Source organism: Peromyscus leucopus, chromosome 4 (genome assembly GCF_004664715.2).
Source record: "Peromyscus leucopus breed LL Stock chromosome 4, UCI_PerLeu_2.1, whole genome shotgun sequence".
Taxonomy (NCBI): Eukaryota; Metazoa; Chordata; class Mammalia; order Rodentia; family Cricetidae; genus Peromyscus; species Peromyscus leucopus.
In genome coordinates, this window is record NC_051066.1 from 77611716 (window position 1) to 77637676 (window position 25961).

Here is a 25961-nt window from a genome sequence, read left to right on the forward strand (position 1 = left end):
CCACGAGCAGCTGATGGAATGGCACTTATTTCGTGCCTTTCATATGCAAAGGATTTTGTGGAGAACCTCTCAGGTGGCATGTCAGCAGTTATTATCTTTCCCTCTGGTGGGTATTGTTCTGACTGACAAATGAGAGAGCTGTACAGGAAAAGCTAGATGACCGGCCTGTTAGAGCAGGAATGCACCACAGGATGGAATCCAGTCACATCCAATCACATCTTAACCAACAGTTAGGTAAGTGTCCTTCCTTCCTCAGTCCCAGGTGACTCCAGCCCTCTAATGCCAGCCTGCTCCATGTCAGAAACCCTATGTGACCTGTTACTGCCACACAGAGCCCCTCAAGACAGTCCCTCAGCACCCTGTCCTCTGAGAGCCCACATTACGCTTTGTTTCTACTTGGTGAGTTCTATGGCATTCCAGCATTTGGTTCTTATACACCTACAGCAATGATCATTTCTTAGGATTCAACACATTACAAAGGCCCAGAAGAGCTGAGTGATCCAGGACTCTCTGTGAGAACTCAGACCTTTAGACAGTCTCACATCTCCCTGCCAGAAGACTTGGACCAAGAGAAAAAAGAGCCAGAGTACCTTGGCAATTATTTTTCTTCAAATGAGCCAGACCCAGTGATTGGTGTGAAGGACTGTTCCACCCCCTCTTGTTTTTGGTTCCTGCCAGCCCAGGAAGAAGAGCTGTGCTATTTAGAGTGAAGTCATTAAATGCAAGGTTCTGTTCCCATCTCCTTTGCTTTCCTGCCCTCCTGGCAGACAGAATCTCAGAGGCAGCATCAACAAATCTATTCCTTTTGTTTTCTATCTTCCATTTTTTTGGCCCTCTTTTCTTTCTCCCCATCCCCTCTTCTTCCTCCCCCTCCCTTCTTTTCCTCCTTCCTCCTTCCTTTTCTCCCCGCTTTCTTTCTCTACTACTGAGGTCAACATGAAAGACAGACTTTCCCGAGAGGTCAAGAGTGACCATGACAGAAAATGAAAGTTATTTGCTTGGGGAAAACTTTCCACATATGAACCAGAAATTCTCACATCCTTCTTTGGGCCAGAGTTATAGTTCCCTAGAGTCAATAAGATATTTCCCTGGTGGTTTAGAAGTTGCTTGGCTTTGTGGTATTGGAGGGGCAAAAAGCATACAAATGGAATAGCCATGATTGATCTCCTGATTGGGTATCCTGGGAATTTTCCCAAGATTCATAGCAGCAGAGGAAGTTGGCAAGATGGGGCTTAGTCTAAATTGACATCTTGCTGTCTGACATACATCCTTTAACTCCTGCCAGCTTCCCGAGAAACCCATCTTCATAAATTTGCCCTATTTCCCCTTTCTTCCATAGTAGTGATAGAGTTGAGTCCCTCTACCAAAAGATATGACTGTCATCTCCACCTTGGATCCCATCCTCTCTAATCTATTCGAGACTCATCACCAGAGATCATCGTCTGTTCTCCATCCCTTTAGGCTTGCCTTCTCAATGGGCTTTGTTTAATGTTTAATCAGCTTCAAGTAGTTCCCTTCTAAAATAAAAACAAGCCAGAAATCCTTCTCCGTGTTCTCTGCCTCTCATCAACCCTCCTTTTGCTTTCTCCACCTTCTTGGAAAAGGTGGTTATACGTCCGTAATGTCCCCACTTCTCACTGCAAAAGCCAGTCTCTGTCCTTATAGACTGCTCTCAGCGGGTCAACTGCAGTCTCTTTGTTACTAAAATCTAGAGCTGCTTCTCTTTTTGTCAACTCAAGGCGATAATTGGCATTGTCTGCCACACCCTGCCTGTGATAGGAGTTGGAATAAAAATAAAGTTAATTCTTTCAGGGGGAGACGGTAGCTTAACCAGGCATAAACGTTTGGATGTGCTGCATATTAACTGCCAAAAATACATTTGAATTGACTGAGTAAAACGTGTAGTGATATCATGTATACCTCATCATCCATTTAAATAACTTTTTTATATAGTTTTTATCAAGTGTCTGAAACTGTGATAAGCATTTGGTTTATATTGTTTTATCTTCCTAACAACCCTGTGTGCTGGCCATTTCTTGTTATTTTGGTTTTGAGAAGGCCCACACATATTAAGATGCTCAGAGCTGCCAGCAGGTAAGGGACAAAGATCACATTTGACTCCAAGCCAGGCTGTCTCTGGAGTGCATTCTATGACTTTTCTTATGGTGCTGTGGTAAAACCCAAGGCCTTGCACATGCTAGATAAGTCCTTTATCACTGAGCTTCATCCCAGCCATTTATTTTATCTGCTGTATATTTAAAAAGTTATACATATAATCTTACGTTTTAAAATGCAAAACACACACTTACATCAGAAAGGTACCACATACTATCTTGATGCATGTATATATTAGGTAGTATCTTAGTCAAATTAAATATGTATATCTTCTCAGGAATAATTTTTTTGATAAAACTGCCCACATCCTTCTTTTACCTTTGAAATTTGCTGTTTTAGGGTGCCTGCTAGGCAATAGCACCATGAGGGTTCTTAGTCTCACCTAATGCCTTGTCAACTCATATCTCATGTTTCTTCTTGGACACTTATGCTGGGGGTTCTTAACCATCAGCCCTTGGGTGTTCTCAAGCCTAAATCTTCATTCAGGTACAGACTCCACCTCCCTCAGCTAGATTCTCAAGTGCAGAAGTGGGAGCAGCACATTCAAAGACAAAGACACACCCACGGAGTCCAGTTCAGCTCTGATCACATGATGTGCACCCTTAGCACCATGGGCAGATCTGCCTGATTGAAATCAGGGCAGCTGGACTTGCAAGGGAGCCATGCCAGAATCCTCCAATGCAGCTTCGTTATCCCCACTTCCTAAGGACAGATAGGTTGCATCACAGCAATTAGGATTTATTTTAGGTCATTGTTCTAATTTTAAAATTAAGGTTTCCTCTCTTCCTGTAACTTAATCATAGCTATAGAAAGCAAGCGTCCTCGACTACTATGCTGGCGACAGCATTACCTCATCCCCTCCCTTTTATGTTTCGCACTTACTGATTTGTTCACTTACTTACTTCTTTAGTGGCTTCCCAGCACCTTCACTGATAGGACTTTGGAGGTAGAGGAAATGTGGCCAAAGGCTCCTTCACACTGACTGGCTCGTACTTGCTGATGAGAGAGCACAACTATCAATTGAGTTTTCCTGGTGCTGATTTTCTGAGATGAGTTTTATATCATTAACAACCACTTTTTCTTTGCAATCCATAACTTGCAACATAAGACACGAGGAGGGATATTCTGGATACTCTCTGGTTGCAGCAACACTCTGAAATGTTTTTCTTAGGTTCACAGAAAGAGCAATTCCTCACTGAACTTCTGTGCTTCATCCCTAGGGACAGGATGAGAACGTCAGTCAATGTTGTAGGGGATTCTTTTGGGGCCGGGATTGTCTATCATCTCTCCAAGTCTGAGCTGGATACCATTGACTCCCAACATCGAATGCATGAAGACATTGAAATGACCAAGACGCAGTCCATTTACGACGACACGAAGAACCATAGGGAAAGCAACTCTAACCAGTGTGTCTATGCCGCACACAACTCTGTCATTATAGATGAGTGCAAGGTACCTTTTCCATTCCTGGATATTGAGACCTGCATATAAATAGTGCATGCTGGACTTCTTATAAACACAAAACCCTGCATCCATTCTTAACACACTTTTGTAAGGAATCATGTAACCCAAGCTTCTGTGAGGCCCAGATCATCCCACTCTGCATCCAGCATGGTGGGAAATCCACACATCTGACACCAAAACAAAAAACAACAACAAAAAAAAACCACACACACACACACAAACAAAAAAAAACAAAAAAAACAAAAAAACAACCAAGCAGTTGTTTGTCTCAACAGATTCCCACATCCACCTCACTACTCTAATTTGGTCAATTTTCTTCACTCTTTGGGCCAAAAATTTATGGTTGTTAGAACTTTGATGGCCTTCAAATATTCTCTTCCTTAAAGGGAGGGTCAAGAAAAATGTTGATCCAGTAGCGTTGACTTTATATAGCATGAGTATTCCTCCTTACTCTGTATTACAAATTGTTTTTTTTTTTTTTTAAGTTTGATTGGCTCTCCTCCTTTTATTTTTTTATTCTTGAGTGGGGGGGTAAGTGTTAGTCTGGCTTTTATTTTGCATCCCAAATGGGGATGCAGTTTCAAGAATAGCTGTTCTTCAAAACAGTTATCCAGAAAGTCTTTTAAAAAATGCGAAGTATCACACTCCAGTTGTCCTGCACTGTGGGTGTTCTGGGTTCTCCTCCAAGCTGTTGGGTGCCAAGTCTTCAAGCTTGATGGTCTCTAGCTGGCCTTCACTGTAACTAACTTGACGTTGTTAAAGATAGACTGTTGTGACCAGAGTGATGCAAACTTGGAGAAACCCTGTCAGATGAGAGAGGGCTTGCCTTGCTAAAATGATTGAGTGTAGCAGCTGAGGCCGGTTTGAATCAACAGAGATCCCTTCTACCTTTTTGACTCCTGCTGATAAAATCCTGTTTAATCTTTCTTACTGTGTTAAGTCTTGGGTTATTCCAAATAGCACCATGGTTTCTGCCAGAGAGCTCAGACTAACAGAAGCAATTCCATTTACCAGGCTGTATCATAGGTCCAGAGAACCTGTAGAGCAAGGAGTCTTGCTTGTTCCCTCTACATCAAGTACATATGCAGGCGAGCCGGGGCTCTGCTACAACCTGGGGAGTGAGACTACTCACTGATTAATTAATTGGCAAGACAAAATGATTTCCATTTTTAAAATTTCAGAGAGACCATTAGGGCAATAATCCATTTTCTTGCAATGTTAGTGTTTTTCACACCCAAGTGAACGTGTTAAGTTCCTTTCCACAAAAAATTGCTAGTTTGGATCAATAAGGGTCAATATTCTCAATGGAATGATTTTTATCTTATGTTCATCAAGTATTTATTGTGTGCCTTGTATGATTTAGTGGTGTGTCCTCTCCTTCCTCCATGACATTCCATGTTTTGATCGTTTACCAAGTATTTATTGAGTGTTTATACTTATAAGACCCCACGTACAGGAGCTATGCAAACAAGACTATGCAGTATAATACACAAGAGAAGATTTGAACTCAGATCATTTTCGCTCAAGGAAACATAAGATGAGACAAAGTGGGATAACCATATATATTTTTTGTTTCACTGTTATGTGCAGAAAGAATCCTAGTCAATGCTGGGACCCTTTGAGGGGCTTCTCAAAGGGCTTCATAATACTGTCGAGAACATGTTTTACAAAGTAAGGAGCAGAGGGATGGAAATGTCTTTCTATTCAGATTTATTTTTCTTTTCCTAAAGATTGCAAAAGCTTGGGAATTGGTGGTGCAAGCCTTTAATCCCAACACTTGGGAGACAGAGGTAGATGAATCTCTGAGTTCAAGGTCAGCTTGGTCTACAGATTGAGTCTAAGACAGCCAGGGCTACACTGAGAAACCCTGTCTTGAAAAAACAAAAAGCAAAACAAAACCAATCAGAAAAACAAGAGTGTTTAACATGTTTTAAAGAAAACTGCAGACTGTAAAGGGAGTAAATTGATCCTGTCACTATAAAGCATGCCCATAGAAAGAGGCACTTGTTCTCCATCCAGTGTTATCATGTACAAACTCCCCAAACAGTGCCTGGGCTGTTGTAGACACTCAATACATACTTGTTGAATGCACCCCACTAGCATCTAGACTCCATGTCCTGTTTAGATAGCCTTCTTTTTATTGGACAGTTTCATAGAGCTAGTTGCTCAATCTCTCCATAAAATTGACTACCCAATCAACCACTTGCATCTGTATTGGATAAATAGCATTTAGATGGTGTCAATATCCAACCTGAGAAGGCCCTGAGGATAATGCATCTGGGTGTATTAGTTTCATAAATATCTCAGATGCTTGCATTTTTAGTGAGGTGATTGGCTTTAGCTCTTTGAAGAGGATCAGATTTTCAGCCCTCTCGCTCTAAGTCATTAAGTCCTGTGTTGTCACCAAAGTAGGAGGCAGCTGGAGCTCTGTCTATAGATGCAAATCTTTCTAGAAGTATCTGGGTCACATTTAGTCATTTCTTTGAACTTCTTTTCAGTCAACTCTCAGCTTCACCACTTTTTAGGTCCAGTTTTTAGAGTCCAGCAGGAAGAGTGTCAATGCTTGTTGCCAAGGCCCTACCCTTGACTGAGCAAGACAGGGGTAGAATGGGTTAGTGAGAGGGCTTCAGACTTCCTTGGGTTCAGCAGAGGGACAAGGAGTGCCAGAAAAGCCACTGTTCCAGCTACTTCTGAAATATGGGTCCCAGTATTTACAAATAAAGAGTGAACACATCCCTCATGCTGTATGGTTCTTCCAGGATGCCACATTGTGATTGATAGCTGTGCACTGCCATTGATCTGATTGATCACTGAGAGCCAAATAAACACATTCAAGGTCACAAGGAATAGACAAAGTTCTCCAGTCAGTCTCTGGAAGTCTTTCTTCACAGTTTATTGAGGGGGGAAACCAGTTTGCTGCAGCTCTGGTCAAAACTTTAACCATTTCAAGCACTGTTATGTCATGCTAGTCTCTGATCTCATAATGGTAGTGTGGAGTTATGCAATAGCCTCTTAATTCTCATTGAAATAACAGCATGTGAGCTGTCACTGCTAACTGCATGGGCTTCCTAAGCAGTGGTGTGGGGGCGGAGTGGGGGTGTGCTAATGGGAATTGGAAGAATATATAGGTTTTTATTTTCATTGCATGGTTCATGAAGGTCGCTTGGTTTTCTGTTCTTAGCATGCTGCATGCTCTTGATGCATGCATTTCATTTCCACTTGGGTAAAAGGAGGTCAGATTTCTTTCAAACTTTGCTGCATTTGTCATGTCTCCATATTCTAATGCTTCCATAAATCCAGTCTCTTCATTATGTGGAGTATCAGTCGTGGGTTTAAGTTTGCACATGACGTTGAGGACAGACAGACAGAAGGTAAGCTAGGAAACCTGCTTAGAAGTGGATGGGAAAGCTTCCCTCCTGCATAAAGGTTCAGTTTGCTCTGGGCCAGATATATACATATAGTTTGCTAATTATAGGTTCCTCAGTGTCAACATTGAAATGATTTGGAATACATTGCTACTGATCTCCCACTTTTAAACCTTTCCCCCACTTTCATATCTAAAGTCAAGATCACTTATTCAGTAGAGCCAAAATACCATCATTTCAGTAATTAAGACTGAACATGTATGAAATTCACCTGGCCTCACTGTGGCTGAACCTTTCACATGCATGAGTAGAAGTAGCTGCCTAATTCTGGATTTCTTTCTGTATGGTTGTATGGAGTAGCACATGGCACTCACTGTATTTTAAGGACTACAGTAATATGTGATGAGTCTATGGGTACTGAGATGCCCCACAACCCTACAAATATTGTTGACATTGTCCCCACAATGCTGACCATCTATGATCCCCCCAATACCCTCCAGGCAAATATAGATAATTTAATTCTCTATTCACTGTTGAACACCAGGATGGCTTCAAAACTAATTTGGAAGGAATGCCATTTAAAACTATGGTTTCAGCATATACTGTAAGCTTGGATCTGGTGCTTCTCCACATGACCCATGAGTGGTGTTTCTTGTGGTTCGTGGCCTGTAAGTTGGATGTTGATGGTAATTGTTTTCAGGTAACTCTGGCGGCCAATGGAAAGTCAGCTGACTGCAGTGTTGAGGAAGAGCCTTGGAAACGTGAAAAATAATGACCTGACTCTCAGCCAATTCTTGAATAAACTCCCCAGCGTATCTCATGGTAAAAAAAAAAAAAAAAAAAAAAAAAAAAGATGCTCTAAACAGGCTTCCTTTATGAAAGGAAAAATGCATATATTTCTATGTTTACTTAATCTGTTAGCCGAGGCTTAGAGGAGCTGTTGTATACCCGTGATGACAGGCACCGTGCTGTGTCTTTGCCAAATAATGCTTCATAACTGTCTAATTCTCTTACTTGTGTTATTGTCTGAATGGATGCTGCTGGAGAAGCCACTTTGAACAGAAGACACGTTCTTGACAGCTCCCCTTTGTCCAGTGCAGAGCTGTGGATGCTGTTTTCCCAGGGGGACAGGACGAAAGCAGTGTGGTACACTCCAGGGACTTGAGACAACGAGCATGCTCAGTGTGGTATTCCTTAAAGTGTTCATGGATCACCTTGTTCTGCACAAAAGCTTCTGCTAGAAGCTTCTAGAAGTTCCTCCCCACCAACCTGTAGAGTTGGCACCTGCATTGATTGAGAGCCTCTGTTGTAGGGAACGCTGATGACTTACGTTTTTGTGTTCTGTCTAAGTCAAAGACTTTTGAGTTTCAGTGGGTGCCCACACTTTTAGAAGATAAGTGACCATGGAGCCTAGAGCTGCTCTGCCTTCCCTCTTTGTGTGGGTGTGTGCATGTGTGCATGCGTCTGTGTGTGTGTGTGTGTGTGTGTGTGTGCGCGCGCGCGCGCGCGCGCGCGCGTGCACAAAATGGGGAATTTAAAATTTGAAACTGAACTAGGAATTATTTGCATATAACCACTGTTTACCTTGAGAAAAGTAAAGGAATGTAGTCAACCTAAATTTTAACCAGACTTAAATATTTAAACTCACTTGTTTGACTTGCATTCAGAAAGCAAAGTGAAGTTAAGTGTGATTGTCTGATCTGTTTCTATTTGTTTAACCCATAAGATTCTCATTTGAGTTCCTAACAAAAAGATATTTTCAGCATCCAAATCGCTTCCATCACATTCTCATCCATCTACATGGCTGAGCATTTTAGCTTCCTCGCACAAAGGGACACATGTTGGCTATGCCTCTTTTCATATCATTTTGATATATAAAATGTAGAAAGTGTTCCATTATAGAAAAGGTCTGAAAACCATCACAGGATACATCTCCGTGAGAAAGGAGCAGAAAGCAAACCTCTATAAAATCCTGTGAAGGTGATATTCCTAGGACAGAGCCCAGGCAGCCTCAAACCATCGAGTAGAGACAAAGAATGGCTCCACACAAATTCCCAGACAAAATCTTTTCCAAGGACTGTGAAAGTTTGAAGGGAGAAATAATATGATCAGCACAGCAAAGTGGTTTGCCCGTGGTACACAGCCAACAAATCCTTAATGATCGGTTGTACGAGCTAATGTTGTGAATGTCTCCACTATTATTCTTCTGTTGAATATCCCACAGTATTTTCCTAAGATTTCTGGGTTTAAGGGTTAGCTGGGAACTTGAACCACTGAGAAACAAAACATCCTCGACTCTAAGGAGCAGATGGAACCTGGCCCATGGAGCAGAGTACATGTGTCCTCTGAGGCAAGCAGAGTTGGGGAGACGTTCATAAATAGTAACAGGATGCAGCATCTTTGAAGAAGGGTACTGAGACATTGCCTCTCTTTCTAGCCTCTCTTGTGACTTCTCTCCTTCAAATCAGACTGCTTGGGAACATACAAAAGACAAGAGATTCCTTTTTTTTTTGTTTTGTTTTGCTTTGCTTTGCTTTGGTTTTGGTTTTAATCTCATAAACCCTGTTTTTAAAGAAGGATCACTATGGAGCAGTATTAAGTGAATTGTTTTGTTTTGGTTTGGTTTGGGGCTTTTGAAACAAGGTATTGCTATGCAGCCCAGGCTGGCTTCAAACTCAGAACCTTCCTTCTCAGCCTCTGTCCTAAGATTATATGGGCGTCACCATGTCAACTGGCAGGTGGTGTTTGAATGCTGTTTGTTTCACCTTCATTTGAGGGACAGTTAATAGGGTAGCAAGGACAGACATGAATCCCTTATAGAAGATAAGAGGGACCAAGATGATAGTCTTCCGTTTCGTTGTGGTATTCTAGATAGTCTGTAAGTGGTACCCCACCCATCCTGGTGGGGGTTCTTTCCTACCCTGAGTAGATGTGTCTAGGGAAAGCACCCAGGAGCACGCTTGGTTTGCTCTGTGTGTCGGGGGAGGCCATTCCGTACAAGGGTTCTCCTCGTGCGGAAGACCACCTCGATACTTGTACATGACCTTTCCTCACAAGCACTCACAGGATGACAGTGTGTGTTGTCGCCTCATATTCTGTCTGAAAATCTTTCTAGTTTGTTTTGCCTTCAACTTGTCCCTGGCTGTCCCGTTCACCTGTGTAAGAGGCCAGTGTTCTCAGGGGAGCCAAGGCACACTGCTTCTCTAGTCAGGTTCTGCTGGTTTCTGACTACATCCATTGTCTCATGAGCATATGCTAAGGAAACCACATTTATCTGGAAATTGAATACATTATATTGAAAATAAACAATCCATCAAATTGGAGGCTGCCCTGAAAATCTAGGATATGGGTGGAATTGACATGTCTTGTTTTTGTAAGGCCTCATTCATCCTTCCCATGGCATACCCACTGGGGATTCCTTTGCCTAGAAAAGGTGCCATAAGCAGAACAAACAGATCTCAAGTACATTTTAATAGCCTTAGTCTAAATAGGGTACCTGTCACTGTGCGTGTACTATACATCCATTGTAGATCTGAATCCCTAATCTTTTATGTAGTTCTCTCTCTCTCTCTCTCTCTCTCTCTCTCTCTCTCTCTCTCTCTCTCTCTCTCTCTCACACACACACACACACACACACACACACACTGTATGTGACACAGTGTCATATACACTAACTCCAGGGAGGTTTGAATGTTGGGGCCTTGCTAACCCTAGTCCTTAAATGGATGCAGTTGATACTTTTGAAGAATCAAAATCAGAAGCAAACCAACCAAGCAGACATTCATTCTTTCCTTTCTCATCCTTCCCCTTTGAGAAGCAAGAGGAATCATTATCCAGCTATTGATGAAAATTCAGCAAAGCCAATCCAGTCGGTGAATAGGATGGTTGCTTTGAAGGTGGAGCTTAACCGTAGGTTTCTGAGGGCGGCCTCTCCATAGGCAGCATGCTAGAGAATATGGAGAGCCATCATGAGCTAGGCACACAGAACCTCAGTAAAGTCCTGAGGTGATTTTAGGACCACAGGGGTACTACCAGATTCTGTTTTTAACTTCCTGTTGAGTATAGAAAAAAGCCTATGGGGCCTCATTGCTTATAGAAGTGTTCATGCTCCATCAAAGACAAATAGCCATCTCTCCTCTCTCTAGTAGCTTGGACCTTCCCAGAGTGAAAGGGTATCAAAACGTCCCTGGATGAAAACTAAGAAAGCAGAGAAGGGGTGGGAAGGATTCAGTTTGTGGAGCCATTCCTGCTGGGGCATGATGGGGATCTCAATGTTCAGCTTAATGGATCTCGTGCAATTTCCATCCATGGCTGGAAAATCATGCCACATGCAGGTGCGTTTAGTTAGAGGCCCTTCTAGCGCTGATCGATTGGGAAACTTATCTGTGGGGTCCCCAGAAGGAAACCCAACCCTGCCTTGCTTTTACAAACAATCCCCCCTTTGTCCTCCAAAGCAAAAGTTTACTGTAACGTTTTACTTTTGTCAGGATCCAGGCTCTTGCCTAAGCACTTATTTCCCTCATGCAACAGAGCAATAAATTCAAATAGGTGTTCACATGCCTCTGACTCTGAGAGACAAGTCTGAGCAGCTCTGGCCTTTGATGACTTGAACTGCAGCAGTTACACCCCAGGGCGGCTCTCCCAGCTCCTGCTCGCTGTCCTCTGCCTTGCACTTTCGCTCTGCTTGATTTCCAGCTGAACTCATTGTAGGCCAAGAAGGAGGACCGGATGGGATTTTCGGGTACAGTTATACTTACAGGACTCCAGGGTCAAGGGTCATAGGAAGATGAAGTTAAATTGTCTGAAGTGAGGGTTTCCTAAATCAAGTTGTCACTGAAGATTCATGGTCTTGGCACCTATAGTAATTTCTGGCGAAATTGACCCAAAAGAAGGGTCACTGCATGCCAACCAAGCCGGGAGGCAAAGGTGACAGCTGTTTTTCCATGGGTGGAGTGAGATAAAAACCTGCTCAAAAACACCGGCCAGTTTAGGATTTTCCCTAAAACTCTCTTTCCAGTTCATTGCTCTCTTCCTTCCCTTTCCTTCCGTCTCATTGCTCAACAGACAGATAGTAAATGGCCATATGGTTATGTGGGGGTTGGTTCAGGAGGAGATAGCAGATCTTAATTGAGTAATATCCAGTCTCACTGCCTAAACCATAATTAGGCAACGACACAGGGATGCTTAAAAACAACGTGCTTTGGGAGAGGAAACATTTGATTTAGACACTGCTCATTTGTAGCTGTATGGCTTACAGAAGCCACTGTCCGCCCATTCTTCTTTGGCTTCTGTATGAGAAGAGCAGGGACTGGACCAAATGACCGAAGTCCCTTTCTATATCTGCACATGCCGTTTTCTAATCTCTGCTTTACTTCCTTCCATCGTCAAAGGCTTCCCACTCTAAAACCTGGCTTATTTATATTTTAAGTTGTAAAGACACACAATAATGAATGATCAGTTTAGATTTTTTTTTTTTTTTTCCTCATCCCCTTTGGGAAACTCTAACTCAAGCCTCTATTCATTCCACGCTTCACAACAAGCTTGGAGAGTGGCCATTTTAACCCACAGTTTACTGCTGTCTTGAGATACCAATAAACATCCCTTTGTAAAGATTCCTTTAACCTACACTCACTGTCCTCACAGGAGCAGCGATTCTGCCCTGGGAAATGTTCTGCAGAGTCACCGTAAGGGACCAGGCACCTCACAGCTGCACTTGAGGTCTTGCATCATACCTGCTATGGCAACAGAGCCCACTCCAAATACTCAGCCCACATCATTTTCCTCAAACAGTCCTAATTGCCAATCCTGGATGGGAATTTGGGAGGCTCTGGCAAACAAGCTCGAACACTCCTGACATTTGGTGCAAGATTTACACAATCACAGCAATCGTCTCCACATACCTTTACCTCCACGTGCGTGCAGACATGTATATCCCTTCCTGAGCTGGGGAGATGAGCCTTTCCTCTGGGAAGGTGTGCAGGCAGATTCGATGCATTTCATTCCAAACCTTTCCTCTTGGTGTGCTTGTATAACAGACATAACATTGTAGGGAGAGATGCTGCCACTTACAAGAAAGGAGTTTTCCCATTTGCTGGTGCCCCTTTTTGTGCTCACAGAGTCTCCAAGTCATTGGAAAGTTGCGGGGTGGCTTATCCTCTCCACTTCGGTTGTAGTAGGCCAGAGTTGGCATGTTTGCCCTCTGACCAAATTTCTGCCAGAGTGGAGTTGACATATCATAGTGTGGTGAACGTCTTCATTGCCAGAAAAGGATCCCAGCTCTTCAAGTTTAGGTTGCCAGAAAAGGATCCCAGCTCTTCAAGTTTAGGAGAGCAAGATGGAAAACCAGGTCTCAGAGGGTTAATTTTTATTGGTGGTAGTGATGGTACCCCCCCCCCCAGTCCCTGCAAGGCCGCAGAAGGTCTAGAGCAAGAGCAGAAAGACAGTGTTTTTTCATTGACCCACGTAAGGTCACTCTTGAAAAGTGAGAGGTGAGGTTCCTGGGGATAAGCTTTATGCTACCACCCGGAATCATTTCCCATCAACATTGTTTTTCTACACCAGTCTCCCAATCTTGTTTTATCTTTCATCCTGTGATCCAGTTACCCATTCTGGTATTTTTGGAAGTCTTTCTGGTTGTATTTTGAGGAGCTTTTGTGCTAAAAATAAAATCTACTGTTGGAACAGACTTGTACTCTGCAGAGTCAGCACATGACCTAGACAATGGGTACTAGCATATCTGGGTTCCTCTGGTAACACCCCCAAACCCCGGATGAGCTTTGGAACCTAACTACTGACTGTTGCTATCCTTGTCATCATCCTCTGGGACACAGGGATGATGCAGTCAGAGCCTTGCTTCTTCTGGTCTCTGTTTCTCCTCATGGCAACCATTTACCCTGCCTGGAAATGGCCTGCTGCCTTTGGTAGGGAACAGATACACTCAGGAGCCAAGGAAGTTGATCAAACATATCCTGAAGATTTCTGGAGCAAATTCCCTAGTACACACAATCCGAAACTTGGCTCCCTGGTGGCTTACTGCTCCATATTTCACTTCCTGTCTAAAAGCCTTTGGCACCCAGATTCTTCTACAGCTCACCTCAACCCTTTCCTCTCCTTCCCTCCCTCCCTCCCTCCCTCCCTCCCTCCCTCCCTCCCTCCCTCCCTCCCTCCCTTCCTTCCTTTCTTCTTTCCTTCCTCTGTGAGAGCTCAGCATCCCATCTCCACACTGCACAACACAGACCAGATCATCTGGTCACTACAGAGATTTGTATATATTAAAACAAAACTACTTTTTGGAGAACCTTTGTATATTCTTTTCTATTTGTTTTCTACCACTTGAGGAGAGAGCTGGCAAACTGTGAATCTAATTTTATCTTGATGCCAGCAGATATATTTTAGATCCTAGGAAGAATTTGTGTTACTGGGGACAACATATCGCCCTCTGATCAGTATTGCACCCTAAATCTACAAAGTTACTTTGGCCCAATCTTACATTCTTTCTTACATGAATCTCCAAAGTCCTTTGCTATTATTTATAAAGAGAAATATTTATAGTCCTGGATATTAATTACAAGTTTAACCTTAATTTAGCCTTTAATAATGTTGTGCATATTTGTATCTATTCATCAAAAATCATAAAGACTCAGAGTAGGCTGAAATAATCTATTTAGTATCTGTAATTTTTCAGACAGATATTTTCTTATGATATTTTCTATACAACCACATAGATAGAAGTCTAACTAATTAGAGCACAAGTTTCTATAGCAATTTAGGGGTATCGGCTGTTTCCTGAGCATACAGCCGCATCTGAGAACTTTAGGAACTCAGTTCTTAATGACGCCATGAGTAACAGGACCAAACTAGGACCATGGAATTGCTTAACCCCCTTAGGTAGTTAGGATATGCATCTGGACAGTTAATCCTCCCATGTCAAGCGACGGTGCTGACTTCTTTCCTTCCAGCACCAGACCTTGTTTCTCCAACCAACCACTCTAATTTTACTTTCTCCTAAGATGAATAAAGGCCGGTGCTAACAGTGGGATCATTTCTATGCCAGAATCTGCCATGCATTCCTAAATGTTTTTGTGAAGATTGGCCTAGGAAAATGTTGAGTAGGAAAGACTGGAGAGGAGTAGTAAGACAAGAATTTGGGACAGGGTTGGTGCCGTTTTGAATCTTGCCAAGAAAATGAGAGCAAAACCTCACATTGTTATATGAATTGAACATATATTTTTAAAGGAAATTAAAGACAACATTATTTTTAGTACCCGCTCAGAATCTGTGCTGTGTCACTGGGGGGCTGGAGGTGGGAGTCAGAGTCACACTGAGATTATTTAGAGTAAACCCAAATAGATTATCCTCAGGTAGACATCAAGCTATGTAACCTTCCCATAAGGTACACCAGTAGCCACGGAAAACACGAGGTGTCTTTCCTCCGCCAAACGCACTCTCTGAGATGGCGGCAGGACTAGTATTTTACCGTGTGTGAAAGGGTAGTCCATTCCATAGAACACATACTAGGATGCATTTGAACCTGCTCCTTATTAAGTGAACAGATTAGACGTGCCCTCAACTGGCTAAGATTGTATCTGTTTTTAAGTACAGCTAGCAGTCAGAGCATGGCATTCTTGTGTGTACACACTGACACTTGGTTCATGCATGAAGACAGTGCCTATGCACTTTGTGTAACGATAACGTAGGTATTTGTGTGTAATTTCAGTGAAATGGTGTATAGATGTAATTTAATTTAAATATTGTTCTTGGCTGTTTATCTAAATGCAATAGATACATTGATTGCCATTTGGAAACCCCACCCCACACCTTTTTTTTTTCTGTCTTAGGTATCTCTAGGGGTTATTTCTCTTTCTTAATGTGATCTGAGTGAAGAACTTACTGATGATTGTTTGCAAATCTATGTATCCAGCACCTTTGTAAATACAGCTCCAAACAGGGATGGGGTTGAATATGTATCTTGCCACACAGTGAAAGGTCATCCATCCTATACCCGCATCCTTTCCACTCAGTGCACCTGTGGAACTTGAGGTTGTCAAGGCTGAGGGAGGTTTAGAATGAGGCATTCATCTCTGGTCCTCCCTCACCAGTGGCCTGGCCTTAAAGAGACAAAAGAAGGGGGGCTCCATCTGCCTCGTGGCATGTTTGAGTCACGTCTTTAGGATAGGGTCAACCTCTCTGGTTGTCAGATCTTCATCAGGACAAGATGCTCATGACCTAAGATTCTGAAGAGCCTCTCATTCCCCTTGACTTCTTGAGTCAGAATACAGGAATGCACTCACTGATTGGCTGCCAGGCAGATGATTACCCCTCCCCCCCAAAAAAAGCACAGTTCTGGCAGCATTGCACGTTTGTCAGAAAACAACAGAGTACTAGAAGCACAGCAAGGTCAGGGGCCAGCCTTGACAACAGCAGAGGACCAACCTCTGATGCACTGATCCCAAGTATGTGACAAGAGTCTGATCTCCTCTACCCAGTATGCTCTGTTTGCATGTGTGAAGTGGGGGAAAATGAGATTAACAAGGACAATTCCATGCTGATGCCCAAACCACACTCCTCCTCATTCTCACTAAGTACCATGCTGTGAGGTCTGTAGTCCCTGTGACCCCTTTCCTCTCCACAAAGATAGAAGGAACAGCAGCATGCTGGAGAGTGCCCCTCCCCTTCTCAAAGATCATGAAGATGTGAAGCACATTCATTTCCAGGGACTTCTCCAGATGTGTGGAGTGAGGGGATGTGGTGACTGGGTCCTTCAACTTCTGCATGAAAAATGTACTACTAAAAGGAAAGTAGACTTGAGGCAGGATTATCTTCGAATGAAAGTTAAGATTAATGGTTTCCCTCAAGTTCACAGTCCCCATTGGTCTGATGTCATGTAGCATAGTGTATCTATAATAGCACATGGTATTTAAAGACTAATGAATGCAAAAAGATGAGAAACTCAACTAATTTGAGGATTGTTTCTTCTATATGGTACTAGGAAATACCTTGTTAGCAAAGCACATCTTGGGTAGTTGAGGTCTTCCGTGTTTGTCTTCAGCTTTTTTTGTGATATTTTCTGATGACTGTAACATTTCATATGTAAAATAACTGGATATTCTTCATTTGCTGGAAATAACCTGTGAATCCAATCTTTCACTAAGTGTTTTAACTTCCTTGTATATATATCTCTCATCAATAAATGTGAATTCCAATTTCTCTTGGTGGTTGCCTATTCTTGACTTCTCACTTTATTCTTTAATTACAGAGTGTTAGTTACATCTTTAGTGATCTTTGTGGTAGGAAGATCACCAAATTAGGGACTGTATTACAGTATTACAAAGACACAGTTTTTGGAAGACCAATAGTCATGTCTAATGAAGCAGAGCTAGTGGAGTGGGATGTTGGGATGTGGCATTGGTGAACCAACCATGACAGGTTAGCCTCTGACCTCAGAGGCTTCTCAAACCCCTTATTGGGGCAGCATATCAATCCCTACTTAGCTAGAATCACTGCTCCTCCCTGTCCTCGTCCAGGGAGTGTCTTAGTCCTCATTGGGGTCTTCTCTGGAACATCTGACATGAATACACGAATGGAGAAATGACATTTGTTTGGGGTCATTTTCTGGGAGGTTGAAATGTCTGAGTTCAGGTGTCTGTGGTCAGTAAGGGCCTCATAATGTCATAGTGTGCAGTTGACATCACATAGAAGAAAGGAAAGCAAGAGTGGCCAGTGGAGTGTGCAGAAGAGGACAAACACAAGGAATACAACACAGCTTGTGCAATAACAACCTGTCCGCAAGGTAACCAGTCAAGTCATGTGGTACCTAACCCGATCCCTACTAGCAGACAGTGATCTCTGAGCATGATATCCTACCTCTTAAATGCATTCTACCTCTTAAAGGTCCCAAGACCTCTCAACATTTTCACACTTAGGACCAAGCTTCCAGCACATTAACCTTGGGTAGAAAAGATCTACATACAAGCCACAGCAGGAAGTATGAGGAAGATCATCTCCATGTTTACCAACACAGGCAAAAAGAAAGACAACAGAGCCTACACCCACCCTTGGTGTTTCCCCCTGAATGCTAGCTATCTCAGTTCTGCTCAGGGTTCAATGGCCAGAGCAAGTGGCACAGCTCTGCCCAACTTCAAGGGGGCAAGAAAGTGCAACTTCATCAAGTGCGTGGCAAGAAACTAGAAGCGAAATTTTTCTTTGAATTCCCTAAACAGTCCATAAAAGACATAGTCAAACAGTTTCTTAGTATTCCAACACAGCAATCTTTTTTAGTCTTGTAGGAACAGTTATCTCCAAGGAATTACATGGTGAACATTATAAGGTCATGTTAGAGAAATAAACCCAAGGTCTTCAATGGAAGGATTGCTAAGGACATGTTGAGTTGCTTATGCAGTGGAAGTCCACCCGGATAGTGACAGGCTCACGGTTCACACCACAGGGCACCCGCTGATGGGATCAATTCATTCTCCTCCATTCTTGGGAGAGGGAATAGGCTCATAGCTAATATTGAAAAATCAAAATTCATAGATGTGACACAGCATAATTCTTGTCACTAATGATGACAATTTGCTTAAATTGTTGGTGAGAATGAACACTTCATGTGATGTTTACTTCCCTTGGCGCTAAGTCTGTTCCTCATCCACATGCATCATGGCATCATGTCACCAAAACAAACAAACAAAAAAAAAACAAACAAAAAAAACTCAGTTCCAGAAAACAAGGCGAACAGTACATTCCTGAACTGTCATTTTTCTTTAGGATGGCAAACAGCCAAAACCAGAGTCAAAGTGAATATTTCAACATTTAGAGTAGATACAAATCAGCCAAGGTCAGCCAGTCCTTCCAAGGATGACACAGAGTGGGAGAAACTTGAGTGGGACCAACATCCCATCACTCTTGGGTCATAGGTGGGAATCCATCCATTGTGTGGACCCAGGGTTGCTTTGTCACTGATGAAGACACAAGGAAAGAAGAACAACTCATTTGGGGTGAGTATGAAAGGAGCAATTGTAGACTGGGAGTTAGGACACTGAAGACTTCTGCAAGCATGGCTGTTAGGTGCTGTTCCTGGAGGAAATGCCTGAGAGAAATCCACCTACAAAGAGAAAAGATTTCTTTGGCTCAATTTTGGAGGCCAAGGTCAGTTGATGTTGTTGCTTTGGGGCCTGAGGCAGTGTAGCACAAGATGGTAGGAAGCACTGGATGAGGCCAGAAGCTTCACAACTCATGACCAGATTGAGAGTGAGAAAAAAGAGGCAGGCTCCCACCCACACTCACCTTCAAGGGCATACCCTAGAGGGTGAAAGGCTCTTGGCAGACACACACTTCAGAGTTTCCACAGGTTCCTATTGTCCCAAGCCTTGAATACACAGACATTTAGGAGGACATTCCAAATCCAAATTTCAATAGTAGCCAAGTCTTTAGGACATTTGAAATAATGGGCTTAGTTTAGAAAACCTCTAAGCTTTTAACAATGAAGTTTAATGCTTTCATCTAGGTAAGCTAACTACATACATATATGTATGTATATATATATATATATACATACATACATATATGTGTATAATGTATGTGCATATACATCATATGTGTATATGTTATGTGTGCATATATACTATACATATATTTGTATAACTTATTATTACAGGATAAATGTCACCTAAATCTGAGTCATAATGCTATTTAGAATGCAAGCCTACATGACTGTCTTTTACCCCATATCCTCACTGGCCCATTCAGCTACTTACTTTCATGTTGATTATTCTTTGGCTTCTTCAAAAATAGTTTGGGGCTAGGGAGATGGCTCAGTAGGTAAAATACTTGCTTACAAGCTTGAGGACCTGAGCTTGGATCCCCAGCACCTACATAAAGAGGCAGGCATCATGGTATATACCTGGAATGCCAGTATGGGGGAAATTGAGAGAGGAAGATGCCTGGAGTTCATGTGCCAAGCAGTCTAATTGAATTAGTGAACTCCAGGGAGAGACTCTGCCTCAAAAAATAAGGTAGAGAACCATAAAAAAAAAATACCAGTCATACTTGATATTGACCTCTGGCCATGTACACACACATGAGAGAGAAAGAGAGAGAGAGAGACAGACAGAGAGAGAGAGAGAGAGAGAGAGAGAGAGAGAGAGAGAGAGAGAGAGAAGAGAGAGAGAGAGAGAGAGAGAATGACTAGAGTTTCCGGATTCACCCATAATCTCTTTTAAAAGCACACCCTTGTGACCAAACTAAACACCTAAACTAGCTTTGGGTCCTTATAAAAGGAATCCAGGTCACATGTAATCTTCGTAGCGTGCTTTTTCTCTCTGCTTAGCACAGTCTTTCTCAGTCCATCCATGTTGTTTCAGATACCTGGCAATATGATACCACATGAAGTATGCCTAGTCTTGCTGCATGACTTCCTGCCAATGGATATTGGCCTCATTTCTAGGTCATTCTTTGTGTCAAGTGGAGCTGATGTGAACATCCATCTGTATTGTCTGTGTTTGTGGCCAGGAGGCTTTGGTGCATGCACTCTCGAGACATACTAATAATAGTGATGATGATGATGATGATGGTGATGAAGCATGTGTATGTGCAGCTGAAGAGCTCTTATTCAGACTCTCCAAGGCCTCCTCACTGGGCTCACTGTAGGCCACCGTCAGTGCACCTTGGAATCAAAATACTGCTGCCCGTTTTAGGGAGTCCGATTCTCCAACAGGGGCACTGAGTCATGCAAAGACATTAACAGGAGGGGAGCTAAGTTTAAAAGATGAGGTCCCCTTTCCTCAGACTGCATGGGAGCACACTTGAGATGTGCTAAAGGAGAATGTAGGAGCCAGGCAGGCCCTTCTTGGTTCTTGACATCTTCGCTGAGCAATAATGTGTGAGGCCTCATGGACTCTGCCCATTAGCAGCAGGCTGTTCACTGTGATGTGAATTGCCATTTAACAGAGGAGTCACAAAAAATCCTTCTACCTACCCAAGAGCCACCAATAACTCCTTCATTACCCTCCAACAAAGTACTATAAACTATGTGTTTTAGAAACCACAGAAAATTATTTATCGTTTCTCGAGGTCGGACCTTTGAGTCCAGGGGACATGATGGATTCTGGGGCAGAACCCCATGAGGCTGGAATGTTGTTTTCTTCTTTTGTGTCTTTATATGGAAGACAGGACAAGAGAGATCTACGGTGTCCCTTTAACAAGGCTACTAATCTCATTTGTGAGGGTTCCAGCCTCAAGACCTAATCACTTTCCAAAGGCTCCACCTGTTAATGCCATCAGCGTGGCCTTTAGGATTTGGGGAAAACACAACCCCACTAGGCTTTATTGCAACCTTCCTGCCCCAGGGTGGGGGATGGTGAGCCCTAAAAGACAGTGGCCTTGAAGAAGATGCACTGTGGTGTGGCTGCCCCTGAAGCAGGAACCTGTAGGTATCTCCTTCCAAGCACAGTAATGTAAAGAGGAAGTGCGGCTCCGCACACTGAAGAGCAGAATCACACAAGACAGTGTCCAGCTAGCTCAGGTCTCATCAGAAGTCTCAGCCCAGGCAAGAAGGCCAGGAGATTGTGCTGCCTATGCAGATGTCATGTGCCATACAGGAGTGAAGACTGGGGAGTCCCTGGCAAAAAGGAAAATCTAGCTTTAGTGTCTTCCTGGTAGTTTTGAAAGTTGAGTTTATTCATGCCTTCTCTGAGGCAGTGAGGGGCCATAGATTCCCTGTCCTTGTAAGAAAAACAGAGCTAAAGTCAGGATCCTGGTCCAAGGAAGCTTGTCCAAGTGGTAGGAAATGACAGAGTCAACCATGTTCCCAGGCAAGCACATTTAAAAGCGGAATGATGTGTTCCACAAAGCAGACCAAAAAAAAAAAAAAAGTTCTCCACTGCTCCTCCCTCCCGCTTCCCTGAATCAGAAGGAATATGCAAAACCTCAAAAATCTTCCTCTGTTGTTTAGGGTAATGCGACTTGAGTTTTCCAAACATTGTCTGGAAACAATCTAGCAGCTTCCAGTTAAGGGGAAATGCAAATATAGAATGATTGCCCTCATTGGTTGCAAAACCTGCCTCTGTCCAGCCTCTCCCTGGCTTCTGGCAGTCCTCAGATGTCTTCTGGGCACTGGTGGCGTTATCACGGAGGGAGCAGCCATGGAGTTTCCAACTGGCCTCTAGCTGAGCAGAAAGTTTTTGGGTTTTTTGTTTTGTTTTGTTTTTTCTTTTTCTGTCTTTTTTTTTTTTTTTTTTTTTTTTGTAACATAGGCTTCCTTTCCCACATGATCTGAGATTAACTTCTCATCTCAGAGAGGAAGACAGAGGTCATACCCCACTGTAAGATATGATAAAGGACCTTGAAGGAGATGGACTATTTCCAGATTAGCCTGCGTCTTTTTGCAAATGAGGATACCAACACCTATTTAAGTGAGCTATCGGTAATGGGGAGACTGGTCCAGGTTACATACATCCTGTTACTGCTGTGGGACTATTGATCGCTCACTTAACTTTGCTTTGTTTCTCTATAGGATGGAGTGAATACATGTGTATGACCTTAATGGTGGTGGTGTGGGGAGGAGGGAACAGGATACATGAGTGTGCATTCACATGTATGCATAAGCATGTGGAAGCCAGAGATCAGCTTTAGGTGTCTATCCTCAGGAGTCATCTATCTTGTTTCCTGAGGCGACAAGGTAGTCTCTCACTGGAATTTCTCTCACTGGAATTTAGAGTTTGCCAGTCAGGCTTAGGTGGTTGGCCAGTGAGCCTCTCCTCCCGCTCAGCCTTCCCGATTCTGGGATTATAAACCCACAACACCATGTCTAGCTTCTTATGTAGTTGGTGAGATTGAGCTCAGGTCTTCATGTTTATACGGCAAGCACTCTACCAACTCAGCTATTTCCCTAGCCCCGTAGAGGAATTACTAGGAGCATATCCTTAAAGTATTAGTACAGTACTTGGAGCATAGCAAGGGTTCAATTAAAGACAGCTATTATCATCATCTTCGTCATCATCATCATTTCATCTTTAGCAACAGCATCAACACCATCATCACCACCACTCTGTGCTATCAATCCCTACTTCTTAGTGGCTAAGCTGAAAGAAATCCCATCTCCTTTCCCCCATGTTAGCCTTTCCCTGTCTATATCGCACAGACTGTGGAGTCCACAGCTCAGCTGCCTTCCCCAAACCTGAGTTTTGCTGATAGACTTTGGCCTCCCTGAGCTAGTCAGGGATAAGGCATCTTTACTCTAGAGAAAGATTTCATGGCTATCCTTAGCTCACATTATTTGATCTTCCAGATGCTCTCCATTGCGTAGCAAGCCTCTGGGCTCAGCAAGGAGAGAAGGCACAGGGTTTCTTCAGGGAACAGCAACAAGCTCAGCCTGGCCAAAGATGCTGCTCACTGGGATGGGATCTTGAACTTCTCACCCTCCAAATGGATTCTGAGATGAAGCAATTCTTTTCTTTCCTGGAGAGTCCCTTGGGGAGTCCCCAGCTCCTAGTGTTCACGTCCTCACAGAGACAAATGTCATGAGAAAAGCCATTTCTGTGGAATGTGCCCAACCCAGTAGAGCCATTCAGAGCTCCTTTGGCTGGGTCTTTTCCCAGTAGCTTCCTTTCCTCTCATTCTTTTCTCCTCCGCATCATGTTCATGAAAAATGATGTTTACACTTCTCTGCTAATAGCTCTAAAAAGCAGAACTTGTAAGAAACTCCTGGGAGCATCTTAGTTGTGGAGTTCGTTGGCTGCCTATGCCTGTCTCTTGTTCTCAGCAATATCTAGACCCCATCTCATCTTAATCTACTATTTATGAATTGTAAAGTATCAATGAATATATTATTTTCAAAGGTTTTTAGTATTTTTTATTCATGTATATATGTGAGTCTGTGGGAATGTGTAGTGTGTGTGGCATGTCCCCAGAGCATGGGAGAATTCTCTAGTTGAGGTCCGTGGTTCCTTTGGCATTGCATTTCTTCTTTTGGAGTGGGGAGGTAGGGTGTGTGTGTGTGTGTGTGTGTGTGTGTGTGTGTGTGTGTGTGTATGTGTGTGTGTGTGTGTATGCACACAGCTGTGGATATATGCACATGTGTGTGTGCAGATATACACGTGTATATGCACAGGTCTGAATGTATAGCTGCATGTATATGTGGGCAGTTATTGTCCACCTTATATTTTGAGATAGGCTTTCTTACTGGGACCTGGGGCTCTCTAGTTCACCTACACTGGCTGGCCATGAGCCTCAGAGATCCAACTGTCTCCCCTTCCCCAGTGCTTGAGTTACAAGTGTACCCCACCATATCCAGCTTTTTATGTAGTATTGGGGATCACACTTAGGTCCCCTGCTTGCACAGCAAACATTACGTTGACTGAGCCATCTCTTGATCCCAGAATTACATATCTTAACATGTCCTCTGGTATTAAAGATTTTATTTTTATTTTATGTATATGAGTGCTTTGCCTAAATGTGAAATGTGTCTATGGAGGCCAGAGAGGGCATGGGACCTGCTGGAAGTGAAGTTACAAACAGTTGTGAGCCACCATGTGGGTACTGAGGACTGAACCTTGGTCCTCTGGAAAAGCAACAAGTATCCTTAACTAAGGTGCCATTTTTTTCCTAGTCCCTATGAATGTATTTGGATGGCATGCCTTCATATGCTAACAGCTACAGTCACAGGCCTTTAAAAACACGTCTCTTCCCACAACTGGACAAAGTGCAGTGAGTAAGAGACTTTGGAGCATCAGTCTAAAATTAGATGTCTTCATCAAACCTTTCCCCTCAAGAATCAGGGATCAAGTCAGAAGAGGAACCAGAGAGATTACATGGGCCAAGGGAGGTGGACTCCAGGGAAACTGTCTTCCAGACACAACAGGACACAGGCACTGTAGCAACACCTAAGACCTGCATGGGTTTAAATCAGATCGGGTCCCTGCACTTAGAGGGAGAAGAGAAAATGGGGGTCTACTCCTAACCAAGAGACATTTGCAAATGATGCCTGCTGGCAAATGGAAAATTAGGCTTTTTGTTTGTTTGTTGTTTCTTTTGTTGTTGTCCCTGGGTATATCCAACATTCTACATGGCAGTGCTCCTGCCCAGGAGGAGCTGGCCAACACAAAGTGGATCCCGTGTGTTTTCCTGTGGGATTTTGTTGGGGAATTTTGTGTCATATTGGTACTTTTGTTTTGATTTTGGTTTTATTTTGAGAGTGAGAGAGAGAGAGCAAGCACATAGGCAAGGGGGGAGAACATGAAGTTGGGTGGGTAGGAAGGTAGAGAGCACATAGGTGGGGGGAGAACATGAAGTTGGGTTGGTAGGGAGGATGGGAGGAGTTGGGAGAGGGAAAAACACAATCAAAATTTATTGTATGAAAAGCATTTTGTGTTTCAGCTTAGACATTTCTTCTTTGCTATCAGCTCATTAGAAATCAAAATAAGAGACTTCTTAAACATCAGTAACAAATGATGTCTTAGAAAGTGATGTGTTTGATAGTAATGAAGACTCCCTTGCATGTCAGAGCCAGGGAAAGCCCCTCCTAAGATAATTAGATCTGCAGGTCTTTGCCAAAGTTGACAAAAGCTTCAGAATCAAACAAACAAAATGTTTTTTCTGGTTCAGTTTCAAACTAAAAGTAAGATTATTTTTTTAAAAAAACATCCATGTGAGGCTGGGCATGGTGGTGGTACACACCTTAAATCCTAGCACTCAGGAGGCAGAAGCAGGTGGATCTCTGCCAGTTCGAAGCTAGCCTGGTTGACTTAATAACCAGTTCCAAAGCCAGGCAGTGCTGCCTAGCGAGACCATGTCTCAAAGCAAGAACAAACAAACAAACACAATTCACAAACAAAAACAACTCCTTCCAAAAAGCAACAAAACAAAATAATCAAACAATTAAAAATCAGCCATGTTATGAAAAGCAATCATAGATTGGTTGATTTCTGTAATTGCATAAACTGATAATAAATTTTTGTTTCTTGCTCCTCAGGATGGCCATTCTCTGAAGAGATAAATTTTATTTCTCTAGCTAGGATCTTCCTT

General features: G+C 43.0%; 1 protein-coding gene across 3 annotated transcripts in view; it reads left to right on the forward strand.

The window, feature by feature from the left end:
- Window positions 1-17149, forward strand: part of Slc1a2 (solute carrier family 1 member 2) — a 133583-nt gene extending 116434 nt beyond the window's left edge. For 2 of the 3 annotated variants that reach the window (XM_028877922.2, XM_028877925.2), the window contains exons 10-12: window positions 3336-3567; window positions 7645-13234; window positions 13270-17149. In XM_028877922.2, the coding sequence (XP_028733755.1) occupies window positions 3336-3567; window positions 7645-7716 (304 nt within the window). In that variant the 3' untranslated portion in view covers window positions 7717-13234; window positions 13270-17149. Of the gene's footprint in view, window positions 1-3335; window positions 3568-6879; window positions 7621-7644; window positions 13235-13269 lie in introns of those variants that run through there. The other variant, XM_028877923.2, reaches the window with a different exon arrangement.
- The last annotated feature ends 8812 nt before the right edge of the window (window positions 17150-25961 follow it).